This window comes from Harmonia axyridis, chromosome 4, assembly GCF_914767665.1.
Source record: "Harmonia axyridis chromosome 4, icHarAxyr1.1, whole genome shotgun sequence".
Lineage (NCBI taxonomy): Eukaryota > Metazoa > Arthropoda > Insecta > Coleoptera > Coccinellidae > Harmonia > Harmonia axyridis.
In genome coordinates this window covers 25,325,232-25,346,650 of record NC_059504.1, presented here as the reverse complement: position 1 = coordinate 25,346,650, position 21,419 = coordinate 25,325,232, and the positions used below count along the sequence as shown (strand labels likewise).

Genomic DNA, 21,419 nt, shown 5'->3' with positions numbered 1-21,419 from the left:
GTCATTTAGGAGGCCGTATCTCCATAGGGAGGTCCGCTAGGAAAAATAAAAGGTGGGAACTTGTCATCTTATTTTTTTATGTTTTATCTGAATCCGAGAGATTTCCCACATTTTCCCGAACACCCTGTATATAAATATACGAAATATATATGACATGTCAACAAAACTCCTGAAACTGCAGAAAATATCACTGCCCCTAGCTTTCATTACTGCGCACAAGAAAATCGTCAATTCAAATAGTATCCTATCGATTTTTAAATGGGCAGAAGAAGTTGCACAATTTATCTGACATACACATAGCTGTACTATGTTTCCGATAATTTTATCGGAAATGCTGTGATATTCTAATTAACTTTGCCTCCGGAGCGCCATTCATGCGCCTATTGCGCCTTGAAGAACAAAAAATTACCATTTGACAGCGACATTCGAGATGCGAATCTACACTATAAAGTCTAAAACATCGCGACGAAATGAAATAACAATCTGTTGTGGGAAAATTTAAAAACCATATGTACAAGCTCCTCCAAGTTTGAGTGCCTATTTTAGACATTTTGGGAGAATGAAGCCAATTTGAAATTTGAAAATTAATAACATGACATGTTGATAAATTTTTATTGATACTTGGATAAATATTTGAATCAATGCAACAGTTCGAGCAGAAAGTAATTCAGGATTGAATACTATTTTTTTTAATTCTATTTTCATCTCTTTAATATACAGGGTTATTTACTAGCTAACCGACAAACCTTGCCATATGAAGTAACTTCAACAAAAAAACATTATGGGAATATATGTCCGATTTCAATCATTCAAGGAACTAAATGGCTTCAAAAGTTTCATTCATGCCTATTGATATGATTCATTAATAACAAAAAAGTATGCTTAGAAACAATCGTAAATACACTTGTCAGTTGGTATTATTATTGTAATAACTATAAATGATATCGGATTCGTGCTGTAAAGTTAGGCGACCTAGGCGGGTCGGGCCGGGGCGGAGAAATCCGCCTGCCTACATTTGTATGCAAACAGCGTTCACTACAGGCTGACCGTGTAGTGGACACAGTTGCATACCATACATAAGGCAAAGTTTTTCGGTTAGATAATAAACCACCCTATATATGTACTTAGGTCGCAAAAATATTCTAGGTTGGTATGAATTGCCACCAAGTACGAAAATAACTAATATTCGATATATTTTCTATTGATTATTTCACTGTTTCTAAAATTGAATTGATGAATTGGCAGTTGTACCATATAGAAGAATTCTTCGCGATCTTAATTTTTTTTACAACGTTCTAATGGAAGAAGGTAATAACCATACCGGATGTAGCTTTTTAACACGGTCATAAATTAATCCTTTTACTGGAGGAATGTGAATCTTCTTCAGAAAAGATTTTCTTCACACGAAAAAAAGAACTATAATGATGTGTTTATCATCTATCGATCAATTAATTACGAGGAAGAAAGTAACAATTCAATATGGAGATACTTTCTTCTTTCGTTTACAATTCTTCAAATCGTATGTGTCGACGCGATCGTATCAGATGTCAGAAATTATTTTCGGATCTTCAATGATAATCTTGAATATAATAATCAGGAATTGATCTCGGGATTGACTCTACTACTATAAGAACTGATCTCCGATTTATTCTTTTCTAGAATGCTTGTAAAATGAAATGAAAACGGAGAATTTGATTTTTTCATAAAGCAACTCAAATATATATTATTGTGAACAATACATAAATACAAAATCAAAAAATGAAATATATGTTTGAAAAGATTTATTTCAAAGGCATCTCATTAAAAATAAATCAGAATCTTGTTGCGTATTGGAACCCTCGCCTAGTTTATCGAACATATTGACATTCCAGATAACTGCAACGTATGCAGAAAGTGTTCGAGATTATCCATTTCGCGTGATGTAATCATATCAATAGTGAAGGTAAATATTATCGGCGTATCTCTGAGGAAATATAGTTTCTTTGCCTGGCACCGAGTAGAATGTAGACTATATCAATTTTTCCAGATTGATATTGTAATATATCTGGCCGTGCTCGCTGAAACATCAATAATTTCTCATTCATATTCAATGCACGTATTTTCGATTATCATCAACGATACATATGTTTAAGTTTTAATCGACTCATCCTAGGACCCTGTGAGCTTCCTCAAAATAGTGTTGGGCGTCTGGGCGATAATTTGAAAAGTATTGATATTTCTGAAGGGACTTTTGAAAAATTCATAATTCCGAAACTATTGGGGCGGTGAAAAATACTGCATTCAACACAAGTCAGAAATAATAAACAATATTCCATTCTTCTCGAATGTACTGGGTGGGCAAATTTCGATGTTTTAGCACTACAACTTTCAAACCAGAACAGATAGACAAAATCTGATACCCTATTCTCGGTCTCTTTTTTTGAGAAACTAACAAGGGTAGTATTTATTTTTGGCCACCTTCTTTTGTTTTCGAGTTATAAGCGAAAATTGGAAAAGTGGTGAAATCGAAAAAATGAAAATATATGAAAAGACAAGCACGCCACTGGATTCTACGTAAATAAGTGCCTGTATAATGTTTTAATGTCGGAGCTCTAGCATCAGTATTAGCGGAGATATACAGGATGTTCCTAAATTGAACGTACAAACGAAAAGGGGAGATTCCTTGAGTGAGTTTAAGAAAAAAAAGTCCCATAAACATGGGGTCGCAAACGTTTCGTTTTCGAGATACAGAGTGTTGAAGTTTGAATTTTTTTCAAGTTTTTTTCTCATAGTATCTACACTTCACAAGATATTCAACTGAAATTTGGCATTGATATTACATTTGAGAGTTCTCACCACGTGACATGGCAATTTCGATAGAAGATCTACAGGGTGATATTTTTTCTGGAACACTGCCACCTGTTCTTCTGCAGAACTTTTTTTTGGTGAGCAACTGTTAATTTGAAAAAATGTAAAAAGAAGCTTTGTTCTTATACAAAACTTTTCGTTCTCCTGTAGTTTTGTCGTATCTACCAACGATTTCGAGAAAAAAAATTTTGAACGATTCTCTCGAAATTCTCGTGAAAATCCAAATTATGATGGGAAGGCCACTTGGTAAGCTGTGGTGAATGAATTCAGTGTCAGTTTTTATGGAAATTTTCCTGATCTGTAGCGATAATTCATAAAGATTCGACAAACTCTTATAATCAACACAAAAAATGTATTACAACAAGAAACACTCTGTATCTCGAAAACGAAACGTTTGCGACCCCGTGTTTATGGGAATTTTTTTTCTTAAACTCACTTGAGGAATCTCCCCTTTTCGTTTGTTCGTTCAATTTAGGAACACCCTGTATAGTTTTTCGATATCGCCACTTTTCCAATTTTCGCTTTTAACACGAAAACAAAAGAAGGTGGCCAAAAATGAATATAACCCTTGTTAGTTTCAGAAAAAGATACCGAGAATGGAATATCAAATTTTGTCCATCTCCTCTGGTTTAAAAAGTGCTAAAACATCGAAATTTGCCCACCCTGTACACTGTATATAGATACCGATACATCCATTCGGTAGGTATCGATATCTTCCACGGTATCGGTAACTCACGTCTCATTCAAAAGTATCGAAACGGAAATGATCTATACTGAAAAGTATAGATATCCAAAACTACTCAGAATCTCAGAGCGAGTAATTTATGTTCGGAAAAAACAGCTTGTGGTGAGCCATGGATTTCCTAACACATGTCTTCGCTCTAGCAATCATAGTGATTCGCAACAAAGAAAGAATAATTTTTGCTGAAGGTTAGAATATTCTACCACGAGTTCATTTTTTCTGAACACCCAATAGGCAATACGATTGTAGGTATGACGGATCCATAGTTCATATTTTATTGTTGGATGTTACTGTTTGTACTGATTTCTTTCAGATTAATTTTCAAGTTTCACACTTTTCAGAACGTAAACATTATTTGCTTGAAAAATGTCAAAAGCTCATTATTGGAAATATTCGTCTAGAAAATAATAAACCGAAAGTTCATGCTTGATAATAAATATCAAACATTTTAGGAATTGAAATCAGCAGTATTAATGAAATCCAATATTTATAGAAACGATAAAAACGTATCCAGGGGTGTGGTTGCATTTACGACGACCTTGACAAGGATATCTTGTTCAAACGAACAAATGAATTTATTAATAGAAAGCTTCCGTTTTTGCGTGAGGTTGAGAGCAAGGATACCATCTTCAATTAAGGCGCCAAGGCCTATTCAACAGATAACACACATTGAATGGCTAACAATAATGACATGAAGTATTTATAGCGTAATAAGAGTATAATAGTATACAAGCCTAATGTACAGTGTCAGGATATAGGTTATTAAGGACTAAAGCTTCTTTCATGCACAGTACTACGATAGAATGGATTGTGCTTCCTATTTTTGTGGAATTAATGTTGATCTTCACTGAAGATAATTTGAATAAATGAATTCAAGAGCTTTTGAGCTCTCGTCACTCATGCGCGAATTGTGTCCTCACGGCCACTTTTTTTGGTTAGTGCTTTTTCCATTTTTATTTTATAAATCTCAAGACGTGGTAGACATGTAATTTTATTTAGCGCACAAAATTGTTATTTTGCATTTATGTAGGTAGGTACTTGCGAAATATCAACTCAGTCGAATCTGTAGATACAGAATATTTAAGTGTTCTACTTGAATCTTCTATGGTTCTGAATAAGCTATAAACACTAAATTTTACACAAAGATTTAAATATACGCAAAATCTCAAATCGAACGGATTCTTAATGAGGGAAATATATTGGCTATTTCTTTTACAATATTCTCCTTGAATTTTCTATGGTGAAGTGAACCATATCCATATATTTTTTCAATGATGAAGAATAAGCTGGGAAATTGACAGGAATAAATCACAAAGGAAGATTCAAAACAATGAAAAAAAAAAAAAGAAAATCACTAACACGCACTCAGGAGCAATTGAGCGCTCGCATCCTTGCGCCAATTTTAGCCTTGAAAGCCACAGAACAGTATATAGTTAAGTGGTCTCTGAAGACACGAGGATGAACTAACGTATCAAAATTTCGAAATACTATTTTTACGTAACCCCTAGTCGGATTTTACCCATTAACGAACGTAGAACCAAACATTAACATTTCAAGTTTCTAGGTCTTTCCCTTCGAGAGTTATCCATTTTACCTACATACCGTTAAGACTACTCCCGGCTCTACATTCGAAAATGACAAAAATGGTGAAGAAACTTTCCGGAGATGGAAAAGATATAAAAAAATTCAGCGTTTTCACTAATCGAATGTCCCTAAACTTTTTAAAATTTACATGTGAGCTATCATTCTATTCATCCACCGAGGTGACCGATGGCAAAAACAAATGACGAACTTGCAGGCGTTTTCTCTTTTTTTCACCGTGATCGAAACAGATAGCTGTGCATCGACCTATCATTGTATTTTCCATGAAAAATATGACTGTCGGGTCGAAGAACGCACGATGTAAAATTTTTCTCGGAACCGGGGTTCTGACCTTCGCGTTTCGACGATAGGCGGCGGCTGCATCGCAGACGGACTCGTCTGAAATGGACACTTCGTTTCCGGTCAGATTTTCGAACCGCAGAATAGCAAATAAAGCTAAAATAGGATTTGTCATATAACCTATAAGAACTGTCATTGACATTTATCATTTTCATATCGCTCCTGTAGAGCAGAAATATTGATTTTTTGAACGTATAATTATCTATAGATTAGTTCAAAATTTCTGCTCTCTTGCACAATTTTATATTTGGCGCTTGCTACCTTTTTGAACGTATAATTCATTATAAATTACTAGTTTGTAAATTTTAATGCTCACATTTTCAACACCCTGTATGATAAGGAGTAGAAAAATCAAATTTCGATAGCTTGAACATTAAGCTAAAAAAAGGTACTCTTGTTTATCGTCGATAAAATGAACCGTTTTCGAAAAACAAAATAACAAAGCAATTAATTTTTTCATTTCTATTAAAAAAAACCATGAATTCTGATCTTTTTTTTGTCGACAACAAAGTGTGAGACGAATGATATTCAAGGAACAAAAAAGTTTAAGTTTATCGAATCCGACAAAATCTGTTTTTTATCACTTTTAAGACAATGAAAGATCAACTGGAGATGAATACAAACGTTACTTTGGTAACCTAGTCCGCCTCTGGTAAACGAAAAGAGCTTATTTAAATTTAAGGGCAGTATTTTGAGAGGTCCTTACTACTGTTCATCATATCAAATTTTCTTTGAATTATATTAAGTAGTTTGAAATTTATTCCACTAAAATGGATAAAATGATGAGAACTTGTCATCTTATTTTTTTATGTTTTAATCCTAGAGATTTCCCACATTTTCCCGGACATCCTGTATATGTATGTAAATGTGGTTTTTTCCTCTGTATATAGGTATAAATTAAAACAGTTTAGCATAGTGTTATCGTATATCATGAGGTGACATTATTGTTATTATCATGAATTCCTCTATCAGACTCTATCGGCAAAATATGAAATTAAACTCATAAAATTTTCGAAAAACACGTTGTCTTGTAAAATTATAGTTAAAGTTTAAGCGATTCTAAACGAAAAACTCCGCAGTGGATCAAAATCGAGACAATGAGATCTCGTGACCTCAACCCCATCAGGAACCCCTGAATAAGCAGCCATTGGCAATCGGCCTTACATTGTTGCACTTCCAGACGCGGCCCACGCGTCCCGTTCGGCGCAGCGAGGAGATCGTCGTCAATCGCCTGCGTCCTTGCAAACGCGTCATCGTCATAGACCTGTATGTGGGTCCTCGCCCCTCGGTCATTTTCCTCCTTATTCGGGAGTCAACGGCCTATTGCAGACGGTGGAACTTTTCGTGAATTCGACGCGCATCCTTGCACCCACCCAACCGACGCTTACTATGATTCGCGAGACTGGTCGCTGAAAAACTGTTGGGATCATCCTAAGGTTTATTATTTCCTCCCACATCTCTTAATGGCAAAATATGATATCAATAAAGAAATCCGTAACTCCCGAATGAAAATACATATACCTAGAAATTTTTATTTGCAAGATAATAAAAATTTCTTACAATTATTAAAGAATCATTTTTGAACTCCTTCTGGATGTAACAAAAGAATAACTGGTATTCAATATTATCAATTAAACGCATTTCCCCCAAATAACCACCCCAAGTCAATCACATACTCGAAAATACATACTTAGTGTTCACTATAGGCATCGAGATAGAATAGAGAGGAGACGACATCACGTGACTTAAAGCGGTACCGCTTCGCCATTTTGGATGTAGATCTCAGTCAACTTTTGACCAATAACATTTCATAGTAGTGAACCAATCCAACATTCACAATTTTTGCATATCTGCATATCCATCTTCACCATACTCTAAATATATTAAAATTTATATGGCTGGATATGTTGTATATTATTGTAAACAAAAAATTGTTTGTGGACAATGCTTGGATTGTTCAAAAAGTAATGAACACGTTTTAGTTTTGTATTCCTTCGTGAAAGTTTACTTAATCCGACCATGATTATTCTCCAATTTTTTTAATAGAATCAGCCCCGTCTACTGGTCACTTTTTTTCTAGCACGAAAACAGCTCATAGCGTCTCCTTCTATTCTATCTCGATCACTATAGGTATGAAATAACCTCACACCTATTGAGGTTTTAGACCAACCAAAAACTTCTTATTACTTCTTAAAGCGTTCACATATCAGAGTATATTTGCTCGCTATTGTTATCAAATCGCGATGTCTATTTCTTCTAATTTGACGTTTTCATTTATTTCTTTCCAATTTCGTTTGTTTTGGTAACTAGAAATATATAGCAGTATACAATACAACAAAATGAAATACAAATTCCTTTTTTATAATAGGATACAACATTCCAAGCGTAAGAATATTTTGACAACCAATTGTTTTTATACTTTAGGGTTAAACTAGGAAAAATTCCACTCTGGCAACGACGCTAAAAGACGTTCAATGGCATCATTTCACTGCAAAGATAAATACCTATAATCTAATGTATTCATCTAAGCAATGAAATAACATCATTAAACGTTTTGCAGCATCCATTTCAAACTGTGTTTTATTATTTATATGATAAAACACAGTTTGTTGATTTATATCACCATCAATAATTAGTTGAATATTTGAAGCCTGGAATTTGCAAGGTATTGGATAATGTTTTGTTATTCACTTTACCAAACTAATTTTGAAAGAATGAATTGGAAACTTGAAATTTGGATTATAAACAAAATGCCACTTCGGCAACATATGAATTGATGGCAATAGTAAGGCGAACAAAAAGTTTTTGGTTGATATCAGGTGTGACGTCATTGAATATCTAAAATGAGTAGCCTATAGTATAAATAAATACCTATGATAATTCGGGGTGTTTCATGTTTCCAGTGCGAATGTAGGCCAGTTGGAATAGTCTGAATCACTATTGAAAATTGCCCCAACTATGTCTATTCATTCACGATACAGGATGTTTTATGCATTTCATCGAAAAATTTCAATCTGTATAAGTCTTGAACGCTTTCATGGCAATTTCGAGGATCGAGTCTAGGACAAATATTCAATAGTTAATGAAAAATAACGCAGGCGCGGTCTGAGAAAATTATATTTTTGATGTTACATCTAGTACAACCTGAACATCAATTTTCTCAAAAAAAAAAATACTGTCCATCATCATTATCATTTGCTGAAATGCTAAATGCCGAAATATACTATTACCAGTCATTTATTTCTTTCAGTGATTTCACCATAGTAGATTTCAAGTGTTTCTAAAAAAATGAGCCGTATAAGATCGGTAGATCTTTCAGGCCAGTTTTTCACATTATTTTGTAGTCCTAATTCGACGATTGTTATGCGATAGAAGTACATTCTGTAAAATGCTGTTGAAACATTAATCTTCGGCTGAATAAACAACTCTTGAAATCCCAAAAATTGTGTATTTCAGAGAAATTGAACATGCAGCACATTTTTTTAAAACTGTTATTATGAGATTTATTCATTCAATTGTGCACAATGAATCAACGTATTATTCAGAGATTAACATATATACATGTAATTTGTGGTTCAAAATGGTACATTTGTAGAAGTATACAGGGTGAGTCTTTGACTTGTAAATATATTTTAATTTAATTTAAAGAATGCTGAGGTGAAAAAAAAAACCTTTTCTCCATTACTATTTTTCCTGATTCGATTTTTTTTCTCACTTCTTATAGCGGACCCTGATAGAATTTTATGTGGAAAAGATTCATCACATCAATAAAGAACTATAATCCGAAAATCTATACTTCGATTCCATTCCACGGGCGAAATAATATAACTAAATTTTTTTTATGGATTTTCAACAGCCTGTATCTTATCAACCGAGCCAAATCTGAAAAATTGTAAAGGAAAAAAGTGTTTCCTTTGATCTCCTTCAGGAATCTTCGGTTGAAATATACGTACAAGTCGAAGATCCGCCCTGTATACTTATTGGGGGAAATAATAACAAAAAAATAAATAAATAAATTAACTATATTATTCCAAATACTGGATAATAAATATTTTGAATGCATTCTGGGTTGAAATATTCAGTGATTTTTATCTAACTGAACGAAGAACGAAATCGTAGTACAGACTGCAGAAATCGGGGAAATTTCCGATCGACCTCTAGACTCGGGGAGATCCGGATAATCGGGAACCAGTATAACAGGGGTCCGGATAATGGGGTTTCTACTGTACAACTGAATATGTATTTGTTATTGTCCTTGCAATTTTCATGAAAATCTCTGAAAATGTTCAATAAAATGCATAATACAATTTGAATTTCATAAACGAATAGAGTAAGGATAATTTTCAACACCTACTCAGATTATCCAAATCACCTACTATTCATTCGCACTTGAAGCATGTATCGTAATTCGTGAAATAGCTACTTTATTTAATTTGGTTGACATTTTTCGAGAAAATATGGCGAGCTTATGACTTATTTATGGAAGCTTGATCATTTATCTTTGAGGCCTAAAATTTGATGATAATAGGTAGTTAAGTATTTGCCGTTTTCGAAGGAAAACAACATTTTCATATCTGATGATGAAAAAATGTTAATTTTGAAATTATGCATAAAAGAATATTTTACTTCCGCTATTTTTATTTTCACAATTGTCAGTATCCAGTAGTTTTTCCCTGAAGTCATGGTGTGACAAAATTTTGGTGTTATAAATGATAATTTTTATTGATTTTCATTGATATGGTATTTCACTGAGAAGTTTGTAACGTTTTTGATTATATTTTTAAAACATCATATTTGGAGCATATAAAATCAATGAAGCAGTGGCAGCATTCCAAGACCTTGAGAATACAAGCACATATAAAACATACATAAAGTATATATTCTGATCTATAAATGACATAATTTCGAATATTCTCCCTGTTTGAGTAGGATATTTCACAGGTTTCAAGTCTAAAGTCTACAATATACAACACGTCAATAAGTGAAAAAGGGATAATTATTTGGGTGGTTCAGGATTTGATTGGAAAAAGGCTCAAATATGTGTAACAATAAAAGTCTGTCTTAATATCAAAAATCAACACATCAATAATCGATTGATTCTAAAATATTCCCAAAAACTATTAAAGATAATGACGATCCTTTCATAACCAGCCACATGACATTGTATGGAATTCACTGTCACTTTTGTCCGATAAACAGACCGGTTTGTCAGATAAAGCAGGGAGATTATAAGTCAATTTAAATGAATTTTCAGCTATTTTTGACGCCTGAATAGAACAAAATCAACAAAAACTTCTTGTTACGGCAACAGTGCAAGAGTTTTATTATGAAGATATTCATTCAGAAACTAAAACTATAAATTGCGTTCACATTCCGGGATTATCAGATAACGTTACAGTTGTTATTGTCCGGTTGATAAGTTCCACCCTCGGATAACAACAAAAGTTTGCTATTTGAATGAAAGAAAGAAAAATTTTGAAAGCACTAATTTTATTGAATCCATAGACATAATAGTGTCTATGCATATTATATCCTTTTCAAACAGAATAGGAGAAAGCATAGAAATTAAAACCATTACTGAAATTACATAGGAAAACAAGAACGCCGGCAACAACGCTGAAAATCAGGAAGCAAAAATAACACTTACTTGGGGTTTGTGAGTGTACCATGCGATAATGATGTGAAGGTGGAGGCAACAAGCACACCCCATCGTGTTTCATGGTACCATTTACATAGCGTGATCCCATTTTCGTTTATTCACTTATGTTCATTCGAATACATTTATAAATTAATCCCTGAATAAGCGTGAGTTACTCAAATCAAGCAGCTTTATCAAAATGTTATAATGCAAGTCTACAAGTCATGGCACCTTGATTTCTTTTTCCGGAAGAGTCACGACTGATCAAAATGAAAAATACGGAATCGCACTCGGAATCGTGTTCATTTATCATTTTTCACGATTCACAGGTAATTTTGCTTCACTACGACACTGTCAGTTTAAAAACCACTTTACATACTGAGCAGGTAATTGGTTTCAACACTAGGCAATCAAAATTGCTGAAAATTTGACATACGGATATAAATCGAAAACCGATGAACTTTTTGCAGCATTAACTTAGATAGAGAGTCATTTCGCCGCACTAACAAAAATCGATAAGGGCGTTCTACTATTACGACAACGTTAAGGAGACATAGCAAAAACGTTTATGTTTGTTTCAATGGCGAATTCTTGGAACTTTTGACTTTCATTATAGCAATTATATTCTCGAGTTAGAAAAATGCAATAATAAACGATACCACTACACGGGCCGTAACGCCATTTCTCTCATCAGAACTCGGAACAATCAATTTGGTTCCGATTTCGGCCGCAAGGCATCAATTGAATAAAATGCGCATGCGTTTTTAAGATAATCAACTAGTTACGTTCAGATGAAAATCTGAAATCTTCCTGTTTGAAAATATGGATTTTTTTTTATTGAAATTTCATTTTCATAAGCAGCAATACAGTATTTGTTACTTCATGCATAAATTTTCATATAAACCTTTCAAATATGCTATTGTTGATCTACTGTACTATCCAAGTAAAAAACATTTTCCTTACCTGAACAGAATTTGTGCCTACGCGTGGCATATATCACAAATAGTTAGAAATTATTATGTAATTGATCATAAAATTTTTAATGTAAATTCTTCATGAATTCTGACACAGGCTTTTTACACGTCATACTTGAATCCATAATTTTTTGAACAGAAAAAACCCCAATATCAATTCAAATGAACAGTAGTATACTGTCACTGAATCTGAAGCAGATCTTGAAATTAATTGATAAGAATTTCTTTTTGAAAACGTAAACGCTGTTGAAATTTTGAACATATGGTCTTCAAAATTATAGCCCGACCAACGGTGTCGACAGGTGAACGTATAATTGTATACTGAAATAATGAAAGTTTTCTGACCACCACTCAAAATAAACAGGGATTTTATAAAAAAGCATTCATATTCGTATCCAAAACTTTGAAGTTTGATGTAATCCACTTAGAATTGAAATGATTTCTGATTACGAAACACTGCAATGTTACTGCTATTTACCCATGAAAATTAATTGCAATTATAAAAATAATGATGGGTAAATTCGGTAAAGTTTGATACCGTGACAGTTGACAGATGGGCGTAACTAATCTATTGAGGAAAATATTGAAAAGGATACGTTGTTTGATGTCGCATTTGTTGCCCTCCAGCAGCAATTTGTTTGGGATTTCCACTCATCTCAGCCTCTGGAATCCAGCCTTTTACAGCAGCCGCCACGGACCGTCTTTCATCTGCATAATATGTTCCTCTGTTGATCAACACATCACAACACTGATAACACAAAAAAGTTCCTATTCCAATTGAATCATGTTTTCCAAACTTTAGTCCAAACACTAATTGGAATGAAATATTTTCACTGAAGTTTCCTTTTCTGCAGTATACTCAACTTTAGATAATCAAAGGTTAAAATTTGGCAAAGATGGCGGAATGCTAACCCAAAAACATGTTTCAGGAACGTAGTTGTGAAGAACTAGCTACAAACTTAATTATGAGTTTGGTGGAGTAGTGCTCCAGTGATGTTTTTCACTAAATTAATTCAAATGTCACTTTAAGATAAGGAAATTAACAAGAAATTTTCATCAAAAATGACACGCGGCTTTCACGTTTTGCGACACAAGCACACCTATCGGAAAATTACAATACTACTTAGACACCAGAGACCATAGAATAATAATTTCCTAAAAGAATTCTTGAAATTTTCTTATTAGTTTTTTTTTTAAAAGAAAATAATATATATTTTCATACACAAGTTGTACATCCAAGTATTCTTTGGAAAAAAAAATGCTTTTACTATCAATTTGTTTTTCAAATATACATTTTCCATCTAAATTTGGGCAAAGCTCATCTGCACCAAAACAAGATAATGCTATCGATTAATTTCTGTTTATCTATGTTTTGGAATTGGTGTTTTGAATTTTTCCAAATAGGGAAATTTCAGAAATTGTGTAAATATTGATTATTTACAAAAATTTGCAATTGCACATAACAAAAGAACGATGGATGATTCTGGTAGAATACAAACTAATTATTTGAAGAAAAATCTTCAAGAACAACTCAACCGTTTGGTGGAGCAATTGGAAGATTTAGAAAAATATAAGTAATTTTCGAACTGAAATGAATGGGCTTCTCGAATGTTAAACTATTGTTTCTAGGAATGATATGGATGAGGAAGAATATGTAGAAACTAAGAAAGAAACTAATGAAGAGTTGAAAGAATTCAGTGAAAAATTGGAGAAATTAATGAAAGGCGATATTTCTCTAGTAAGCGCTTTAGGTGCAGTAAGGCTCGTGAGTATTGAGATATCATGAGAATATCCTAGTTTCCATAAACAATAATAATAACAGGTCTTTATTTTAACCTCAGAGAAGTCAAGCTGATAGCTAATATAAATAAATTTTAGGCAACAAAGCTGGCCATATCAAATGCTTTCAAAACCCCAGAAATCATTAAAATATTTGCTAATCGTGATTCACAATTATTACGTCAAAAATTGAAACAAATTGAAGATGAGAGCCAGCTAAAGAAAATTGATATAGATAATTTTCAGAGACAAAAGGTTAGTTTGAGATGAAACTAACTTACACAGTGTGGAAAACACGAATGGAATAAATCAATTATTAATTAAATTCTAAATTACCCTTTGTAAAAATGAGAACCCTACCTCAACCCCCTTCAAAATACAGGTCTATCCCCTAATTTTTAAATAGTAAGAGCTTGTGAAAGGTTGCGTTATTCTCTATTCAGAAATGTTATCATTTTCATGTTTATTGCAAAAATCAAAATAGAAAAAAAATCAAGTGATTAGTGAAATGAGGTACAAATTCAAAAACTAAAATTTAATAGAAAATGTAGCAAAAAAATTATGAATCTAAATGAAGTTCACCTCAAACGCCTTGGCAATCCTTACCTCAAATAAAAATTTTATCCAACATTATTCACAGGAATGATTGACATAATTTAATTTTTGCAATAATCCTGAAAGCAATTACATTTCTGGATAGAGAATGACGCAACCTTTAACACAATGTATCACAAGCGCATACTTCTCATTTGAAAATTTAAGGGGTGCCTTCGTGCCTTGTCTTTCGAGGGGGGTTGAATGTTGGGGTTGCATTTTTACTAAGGAGAATGTCAATTTAAAGTTGACATGTTTCAGGATTTTTCATAAATATGTACAGTAACCAAGATAATTAATTTATTCCATTTGGCTTTTCCACTTTGTATATACAGTTATATAAGGATCATAGGTACAAGTTTCCTTTTCTATTTTAGGCTGAAATTTTAACTCTTCTTCGGCATCTTGGAGAACAATTATCAAGGGAAGAATTACAGCTTCTTGAAAAGCACAACAATATAACTAGTGCCTTTGAAAATGTTGAATTTGTAGAGGTTGACGAATAATAGTATGGAGCAGACGCCATTGTGTTATATCCTCTCCAATTTACTTATAAAAATTTTTCAATAATCAATAGAGTAATCTATGTAATAAAATAATTCAAATATTATGAAAAAAATAAAACATCATTGTTTCATGGAATTTTATAATTATATCTTGAAAAAAGAATAACATATAAATAAAACTGTTCAACAAATCAACATGCAAAATTCATAAAAAAAAATTCAAATAATAAAGTACAAATTATGAATACGAGTACAATGGACATAATGGAATGTATCAAACTTGGCAGAACAATAAACAGAGATAAAGGTTCTAAAAGGGCCCTCAAAATAAAAAAAAAATTAATTGTTTTAGTTCATTTTCAGAAGCAGAAAAATCATTAGAAGAATTAGAAAAAATAATTGCATACTACCTATTGTAAAATTTTTCTGATAAAAATTATTAATTAAGGTGAATGAATGTGATGAATATTGTCTACCTTTTGTCCAGTACAAAATAGACAGAATATCTCAATTTATTGTTTTCTGCCATTACAAAATAGAAAAAGAACTGAGTCATGTTGAGGGCAATTACACTATTGAATATGTTGTGAAAAACATTAAGGACAGGTTTCTCAGAGCTCAATAATGCAACTTTTCAAAAATTAGTTTTCATTTAATTTGAACTGCTTTGATGCTTGTAGAATATTACATATAGATTTCATTTCTGATGTAAACAATTCTGATTTTTTTTTAACAAATTTATATTCATCTACAAAAATAAGGGGGAATTTTTCATCAGATGTTTCCACTTTTTTGTACTTTAAATCTTGAAAAAGATTTTCACTTTATGTCGTTAGATAATGTGAATTGAAAAAATATTCATCGTTTTCTTCTACAAACCTTCTTATGATCCTGTTGCCAATGTTGCTTTTGACACTGAACTGAACAATAAGCTGTATTCCAACAACAGTGATAGATAGCATCTTGTTCACAGAAGTAACACTGAAAATATAGCATAATTATATAAATGTACTCATTGAATTGCCATGATGATAGCCAACCTCTGTGAGGAGATTGCACTTTAAGAAGAAGACTCATTAACTATAAATTCTTACCCATTGTTTTTTCTTAGTCGCTGATATTTCTTTCTTATGAGTTTCGGCAATTATTTTGAGTTGCTCATTATGTTTCTCTGTTAGTCTGTTTATTTCGGTTTGCATAAAATTCATAGCTGCTCGGATTATAGCTTCTTTAGATGACATTCCTTGAATATTATTTTTCATCTGAAATATCCAATTAAATATTCATATCATATATTTGAAACACTGCAAATTTATTTATTTCGAAGAATATACATACAATGATTTTTAAATAGAAAGTGATTTATAAAATGAGAAATATATTCAACCTCTCTGAAATTGAAATGGTGGCTGTGAAGAGTTTTAACTACTAGATAATTATGATAGATTTGTTAATAATGCAAATAATATTACGATGGGAATATGTATTGCTATGTAATGGAATATTTGATTCAAATGAAGAATACAACTAACTGAAATGACACTCATTCTTCTGGATGGCTTCTTTTGCTAACTCTGTTAAACACATGTACTTAGCCTCTGTGGTAATAAGAACCATAGTTTTTTACAATCAACTACAAATGAAGCCCAATCAGTATCAGAGAAACTCATAATAGACTGTTCTCAAGTAACACAAATTCCAAGATCTGAAGTTTTCTTAAGATATCTCATTACCCTTTTTCTATTTGGCGTCAATGTTCATGAGAAAATTTGTAATTAATTGACTGAGATAACTCAATATCAATTGAGATATAGTCGATCAAAATAATAGTCCAGTGACAAATCAAAAAAAGTGGGTATGCTGGAAAAAATTACGAACTTAATGAAACTTCTACAGGTTGTTCGGGGGTGCTGTGGGAAGATTCTGTCAAGTTTTCCAACATGAGGACCCTGTGCTAACTTGAAGGCGGCCGAACGACCTCAAAATTTCCGGACTTTTTTCATTTTTTTGCTCATAACTTCTAAAATAAATAGTTTTCGACCAAAACGTTTATTTTCAAAGTTGTAGATCATTAAATTCTCTACAATTTTGTATTCACAAACTTTTCCGTAAAACTAATATCAATTGAGATATAGTCGATCAAAATAATAGTCCAGTGACAAATCAAAAAAAGTGGGGTCTGCTGGAAAAAATTCCGAACTTGATGAAACTTCTACAGATTGTTCGGAAGTGTTGTGGGATGACTCTTTCGAGTTATCCAACATGAGGACCCTGTGCTAACTCGAGGAGGGCCGAAGAACCCCAACATTTTTGGACTTTTTTCGGGTTATATACAATCATTATTTCCAATTAATTCTTCGTTATTATTTATTGATTTTTCCCAGTTGATCTGATTATTAAGTTTCAAAATAATTATGGGTTGATAGGAATTTACAGTAAGGTGATAACATGCCACGATAACATTGAAATACCTACTCTTCACATAAACACAAGGTTTTAGTCAAAGCTACCTCCCCCCTCCACCTTCCTATGTTCAATATGTCGATATTGATGAGTAATTCCTAAAATTACCATAAAACGTCTAGTAATAGTTAGTTAGAAGGTCAAAACCTGGCTGATATAAGGTTTAGAAAAAAGTTTCGGATAACAAAATTATAAGGAATTCAATTATCTACAACTTTGAAAATGAACGTTTTGGTCAAAAACTAATTAAGTTGAAAGTTATAAGCAAAAAACCGAAAAAAGTCCGAAAATGTTGAGGTTCTTCAGCCCCTCCTCAAGTAAGCACAGGGTCCTCGTGTGCCATTGATCGAAACAAGTCATAGCCCGAGGAAGCAACGTCTGGAGAATACGGCAGGTGGGACAGGACTTCCTCTTTCAACGTTTCCAAGTATGTCTTGACTAGACCACTTTTGCAACATGGGGTCGAGCATTGTCATGCTGTAAAATCAAGTTATCGTGTATCTCGTAGTAATACGGCCGTTTGTCTTTCAATGCTCGGCTCAAATGCATTGATTGCGTTCGACAACGGTCGCCTGTGATTGATTCAGTCGGTTTTAAAAAGATATAGAACACTACGTTAAGCTGGTCCCACCAAATACCTTGGTACCGTGAATATTCGGTTTGGCCTTCGACGTGAAAGCATTGCCGGGATATTCCCATACTTTTGTGCACTTGGGATTATCGTAATGAACCCATTTTTCGTCTCCAGTCACAATCCGATGCAGAAATTCCGTCTTTGCCTTGCAAGCAGCTGTTCACCAGCAAACAAACGCCGTTCAGCATCTCTCGGCTTCAACTCGTCTGCACCCAATTTCCTTGTTTCTGAATCATTCCCATGACTTCAGGCGTTTTGAAATGGCTTGTTTTGTTGTTCACTCCCAATGATCCTGCCAATTCTTGTTGCGTTTGACACGAGACTTGATCAAGTAATGCCTCCAATTCTGCATCTTCAAAAACCTTCTCTCTTCCACCGTCATGCTGGTCTTCGACTTCAAAATCAATCCTTGAAGCGTTGAAACCACTCTCGGCACGTTCATCCACTAATAGCGGCCTCGCCATAGGTATTTGAGAGCATTCGATGAGCCTCAGCCGCAGATTATTTCATATTAAAGCAGAAAATCAAAACCTCCCACAAATAACGAGAATTTGGCTCGTAAGCTGGCATGTTTAATCGGGAATAACTTTATGATGCAGACACAAATCGATTAATATTTCGGTGGCGTTATGTTTACAAATACCTAAGTTTATTGTATGACATCTACGATCTATTTATTTCGACTACCACTTACCGCTACAGCCATTTATTGCAAAACGGCGGAAGCAAAATTGTACACCTAATAATAAATTGAGTGTTGATATTTATATGTAATCAATGTGGGAGATGTTTCAGCATTAGAAAAGTTGCCATTCGTCGAAAAATTATTGATTGATTTACCCTGTTTGTGGTAGCATTGAGATCGCTAATAGTGAATGATTTGTATTATATTTTGCTGATCGGGTTAAAGGACACCAAAAATACATCTATTTTTGCAATAAAACTGTAAAATAAGTTACTTCATTCATTCATTTGTTTTTTTTTTATCGCAGAAAAAGACTATTAATTTTAATATTTTTTAATAATTCACTGCAACGTGAAAGTTAAATCTTAATTCCATATGTGATTTGTATATAATGATAGGTTATCCCTTGAATAAATAAAGATGCATTTTGAGTACATATGTCTACTCTATGCAAAATAAACTAGGGATTTCCAGAGGGATTTACTATTCTTTCTGAAATTATAACAAAGTTGGAAACGATATGGAAAAAATATAAATCATTACCTTTTCGACTTCGTCATTGTAAGAATGAATCAATTGTGGTATGTCCTTATTTTGTTTTGTATCCTCCATATCCTCGCCTTCAGTTGAACTAGTTACTAGTTCCACTTCTTGTTCTTCAAAGCTATCATTAAATCTGAAAAGAATAAATATATTGAAAACTATAAATTAGATCTATAGGTAAGATAATAATTATTAATTATTGGTGAATTATGTGCTAAAAGGAGCAAAAGGAAAGACTTAATCACAGTATATGTATAGACATGAACACTATTATTGTCTCACGTAGAAGGAAGAATTTTTCAAAATGAATTTTTAGCAACAAATATTTGAACCATGTTATGGTTATAGTACCAACGATACATTTCTGATAATTTTCAGAAGACAAAATCATTTCTCTTGAGCGCGTCCCAATTTGTGTAATCTCAAATGCTAATTTTCCAGTTAACTATAAGAAATAACCGCGTGAAATGCTATCCCGAATATTTCATCGTGACACAGTGTCGGATCCAGGATTTCTTCAAGTGAGGGGGCGCACAGTACCGAATTCACATGAAATTATACAGAAGACAGTTTTTTTTTTCCATTTTTCAACATGAGTTACGTCGAACGAAGCATTATCGCTCAAGAGGGGGGGAGGTTGTGCTGGATTATGTCAAAATAAAGTTGGTTGCATAAACCACACTGTATCCAAGCGATTATTCGTGGTTATTCCTAAAGGGCCATAACCAAGGGCAAGACCGCGGTTATTAGTGGGTATTCGTTTGGAATCGCTTCTGGAGGTTTCTATTCTGTCTTGTGATAAAACCTCGAACTTGATTGTTTGTTAAGAATTTATCAAGATTTGAATGTATTAAAACATAAACTCAAAAATGTACAAGTAGTAATGAATCATGGTAATATCAGAATTTTATGCTTCTCAAAATAAATTTTTACAAAGTTTTCTGAGGAATTCCAGCAATACAACGAATTAAATTTTTTGGATAAGAAATACCTCACCTAATTCGGTAGACGATGCAAAAAAAACCAAAACGTATCTGAAGCGAGATTCTGCTTAGGCGTGATAACATAATTATCTGCTTTGCATCTAAAATATTTTTAAAGCTTCCAGTCCAGTACCTCACAGAATTCATACCAGAAAGCATCCCATCACAATCAAGACACTCGTCAACATGTAGACCCAAAAGTTTCAAGGATTTTACCTCCTCTTTTTATCTTGTATCAATTTTCAGATCCATATCCGACAGTAGCTTCTGTCTGTTATGAAAATGAATAGCGTGTCTTTTCTCAGAAATGAGAAACAAACTGTTTGTGCAAAACCATTGGCCGAGCTCGCTCAGGAAGTCATCGCACCCCTCTCACCCTACGTTAACACCAAATGTGGAGATGTTATCAAAAGAAACGAGTGGTCTACGCATGCGCAGTCGATAATCTGAATCGTGATACACCACTTAACGTTGGAATCTATTATTTCCCGCCGACCTTCAATGGCGGATGTCAGAAGTTGTCGTCACTGTAGTATATACAGTCACTGTAGAGATTTCGTTCTACAAAACATGTTTTGACAGTTTTGTGATTAGTTGACTCAGTTTAGTTTGAGCGCGCTTCAAAGATGGACAGTAGCAAAGAGAATATACGCCATATTTTACAGTTTATCTTCGATTAGAGCGAAAATGCAAGCCAGTCGGCTGAAAATGTAAATAGTGTTTTTTATCTTGATACTGTAACAGTCAATCATGGTTTCGTCGATTCCGTTCCGGTTATTTCGATGTCAAAGATGCACCACGCACTGGAAGGCCAATTGTCGAAAATGTCGATAAAACCATAGATATTGTCCGACCGCACTGTTTCGATTGCTCAAGAGCTAAAGATTGCACAAAATCCGTTTGGTACCATTTGCAGCTTGTTTTTGAGACCAGCCTTATGGTCTCAAAAACAAGCTCGATGTATAGGTACCACACGAGTTAACGCAAAAAACGTCATGGACGAATTTCCATCGTGAATTGATTTATGAAACAGTTGGTGACTGGTGATGAAAAGTGGAACACGAAAATGTCAAGCGAAAACGGTCGTGGT

General features: G+C 33.5%; 3 protein-coding genes across 13 annotated transcripts in view; 1 reads left to right on the top strand and 2 right to left on the bottom strand.

Annotated features, from left to right (window-relative positions):
* LOC123679032 (eukaryotic translation initiation factor 4 gamma 1-like) overlaps nucleotides 1-13,252 on the bottom strand; it is a 61,631-nt gene extending 48,379 nt beyond the window's left edge. The window contains exon 1 of one of the 6 annotated variants that reach the window (XR_006747342.1): nucleotides 11,178-11,856. Coding sequence is in view for 4 of the 6 variants with exons in the window: in XM_045616355.1 (XP_045472311.1) it covers nucleotides 11,178-11,277 (100 nt within the window). In the remaining 2 variants the exon portion in view is untranslated. Of the gene's footprint in view, nucleotides 1-11,177; nucleotides 11,872-12,131; nucleotides 12,424-12,738 lie in introns of those variants that run through there. The other 5 variants (XM_045616356.1, XM_045616353.1, XM_045616357.1 and 2 more) reach the window with 5 other exon arrangements.
* A 249-nt stretch (nucleotides 13,253-13,501) lies between these two features.
* LOC123679031 (protein LZIC-like) lies at nucleotides 13,502-15,157 on the top strand. The gene is made up of 4 exons (XM_045616351.1): nucleotides 13,502-13,716; nucleotides 13,772-13,907; nucleotides 14,021-14,176; nucleotides 14,893-15,157. The coding sequence occupies exons 1-4, from the start codon at nucleotides 13,616-13,618 to the stop codon at nucleotides 15,019-15,021; spliced, it is 522 nt and encodes a 173-aa protein (XP_045472307.1). The 5' UTR covers nucleotides 13,502-13,615; the 3' UTR covers nucleotides 15,022-15,157.
* The window catches only part of LOC123679029 (zinc finger MYND domain-containing protein 11), a 32,237-nt gene continuing 25,975 nt past the window's right edge, over nucleotides 15,158-21,419 (bottom strand). For all 6 annotated transcript variants that reach the window (XM_045616343.1, XM_045616349.1, XM_045616347.1 and 3 more), the window contains 3 exons: nucleotides 19,347-19,479; nucleotides 16,116-16,283; nucleotides 15,158-16,002 (listed from right to left, as the gene is read on the bottom strand). In XM_045616343.1, coding sequence (XP_045472299.1) covers nucleotides 15,880-16,002; nucleotides 16,116-16,283; nucleotides 19,347-19,479 — 424 coding nt within the window. In that variant the 3' untranslated portion in view covers nucleotides 15,158-15,879. The remainder of the gene's footprint in view (nucleotides 16,003-16,115; nucleotides 16,284-19,346; nucleotides 19,480-21,419) is intronic.

Bases quoted from the DNA above. Each gene is read 5' to 3' on its own strand.
- LOC123679031 (XM_045616351.1), top strand. From the start codon at position 13,616: ATGGATGATTCTGGTAGAATACAAACTAATTATTTGAAGAAAAATCTT. The intron at 13,908-14,020 runs GTGAGTATTGAG...AATAAATTTTAG, and splicing joins CTTTAGGTGCAGTAAGGCTC to GCAACAAAGCTGGCCATATC. The intron at 14,177-14,892 runs GTTAGTTTGAGA...TTTCTATTTTAG, and splicing joins ATAATTTTCAGAGACAAAAG to GCTGAAATTTTAACTCTTCT.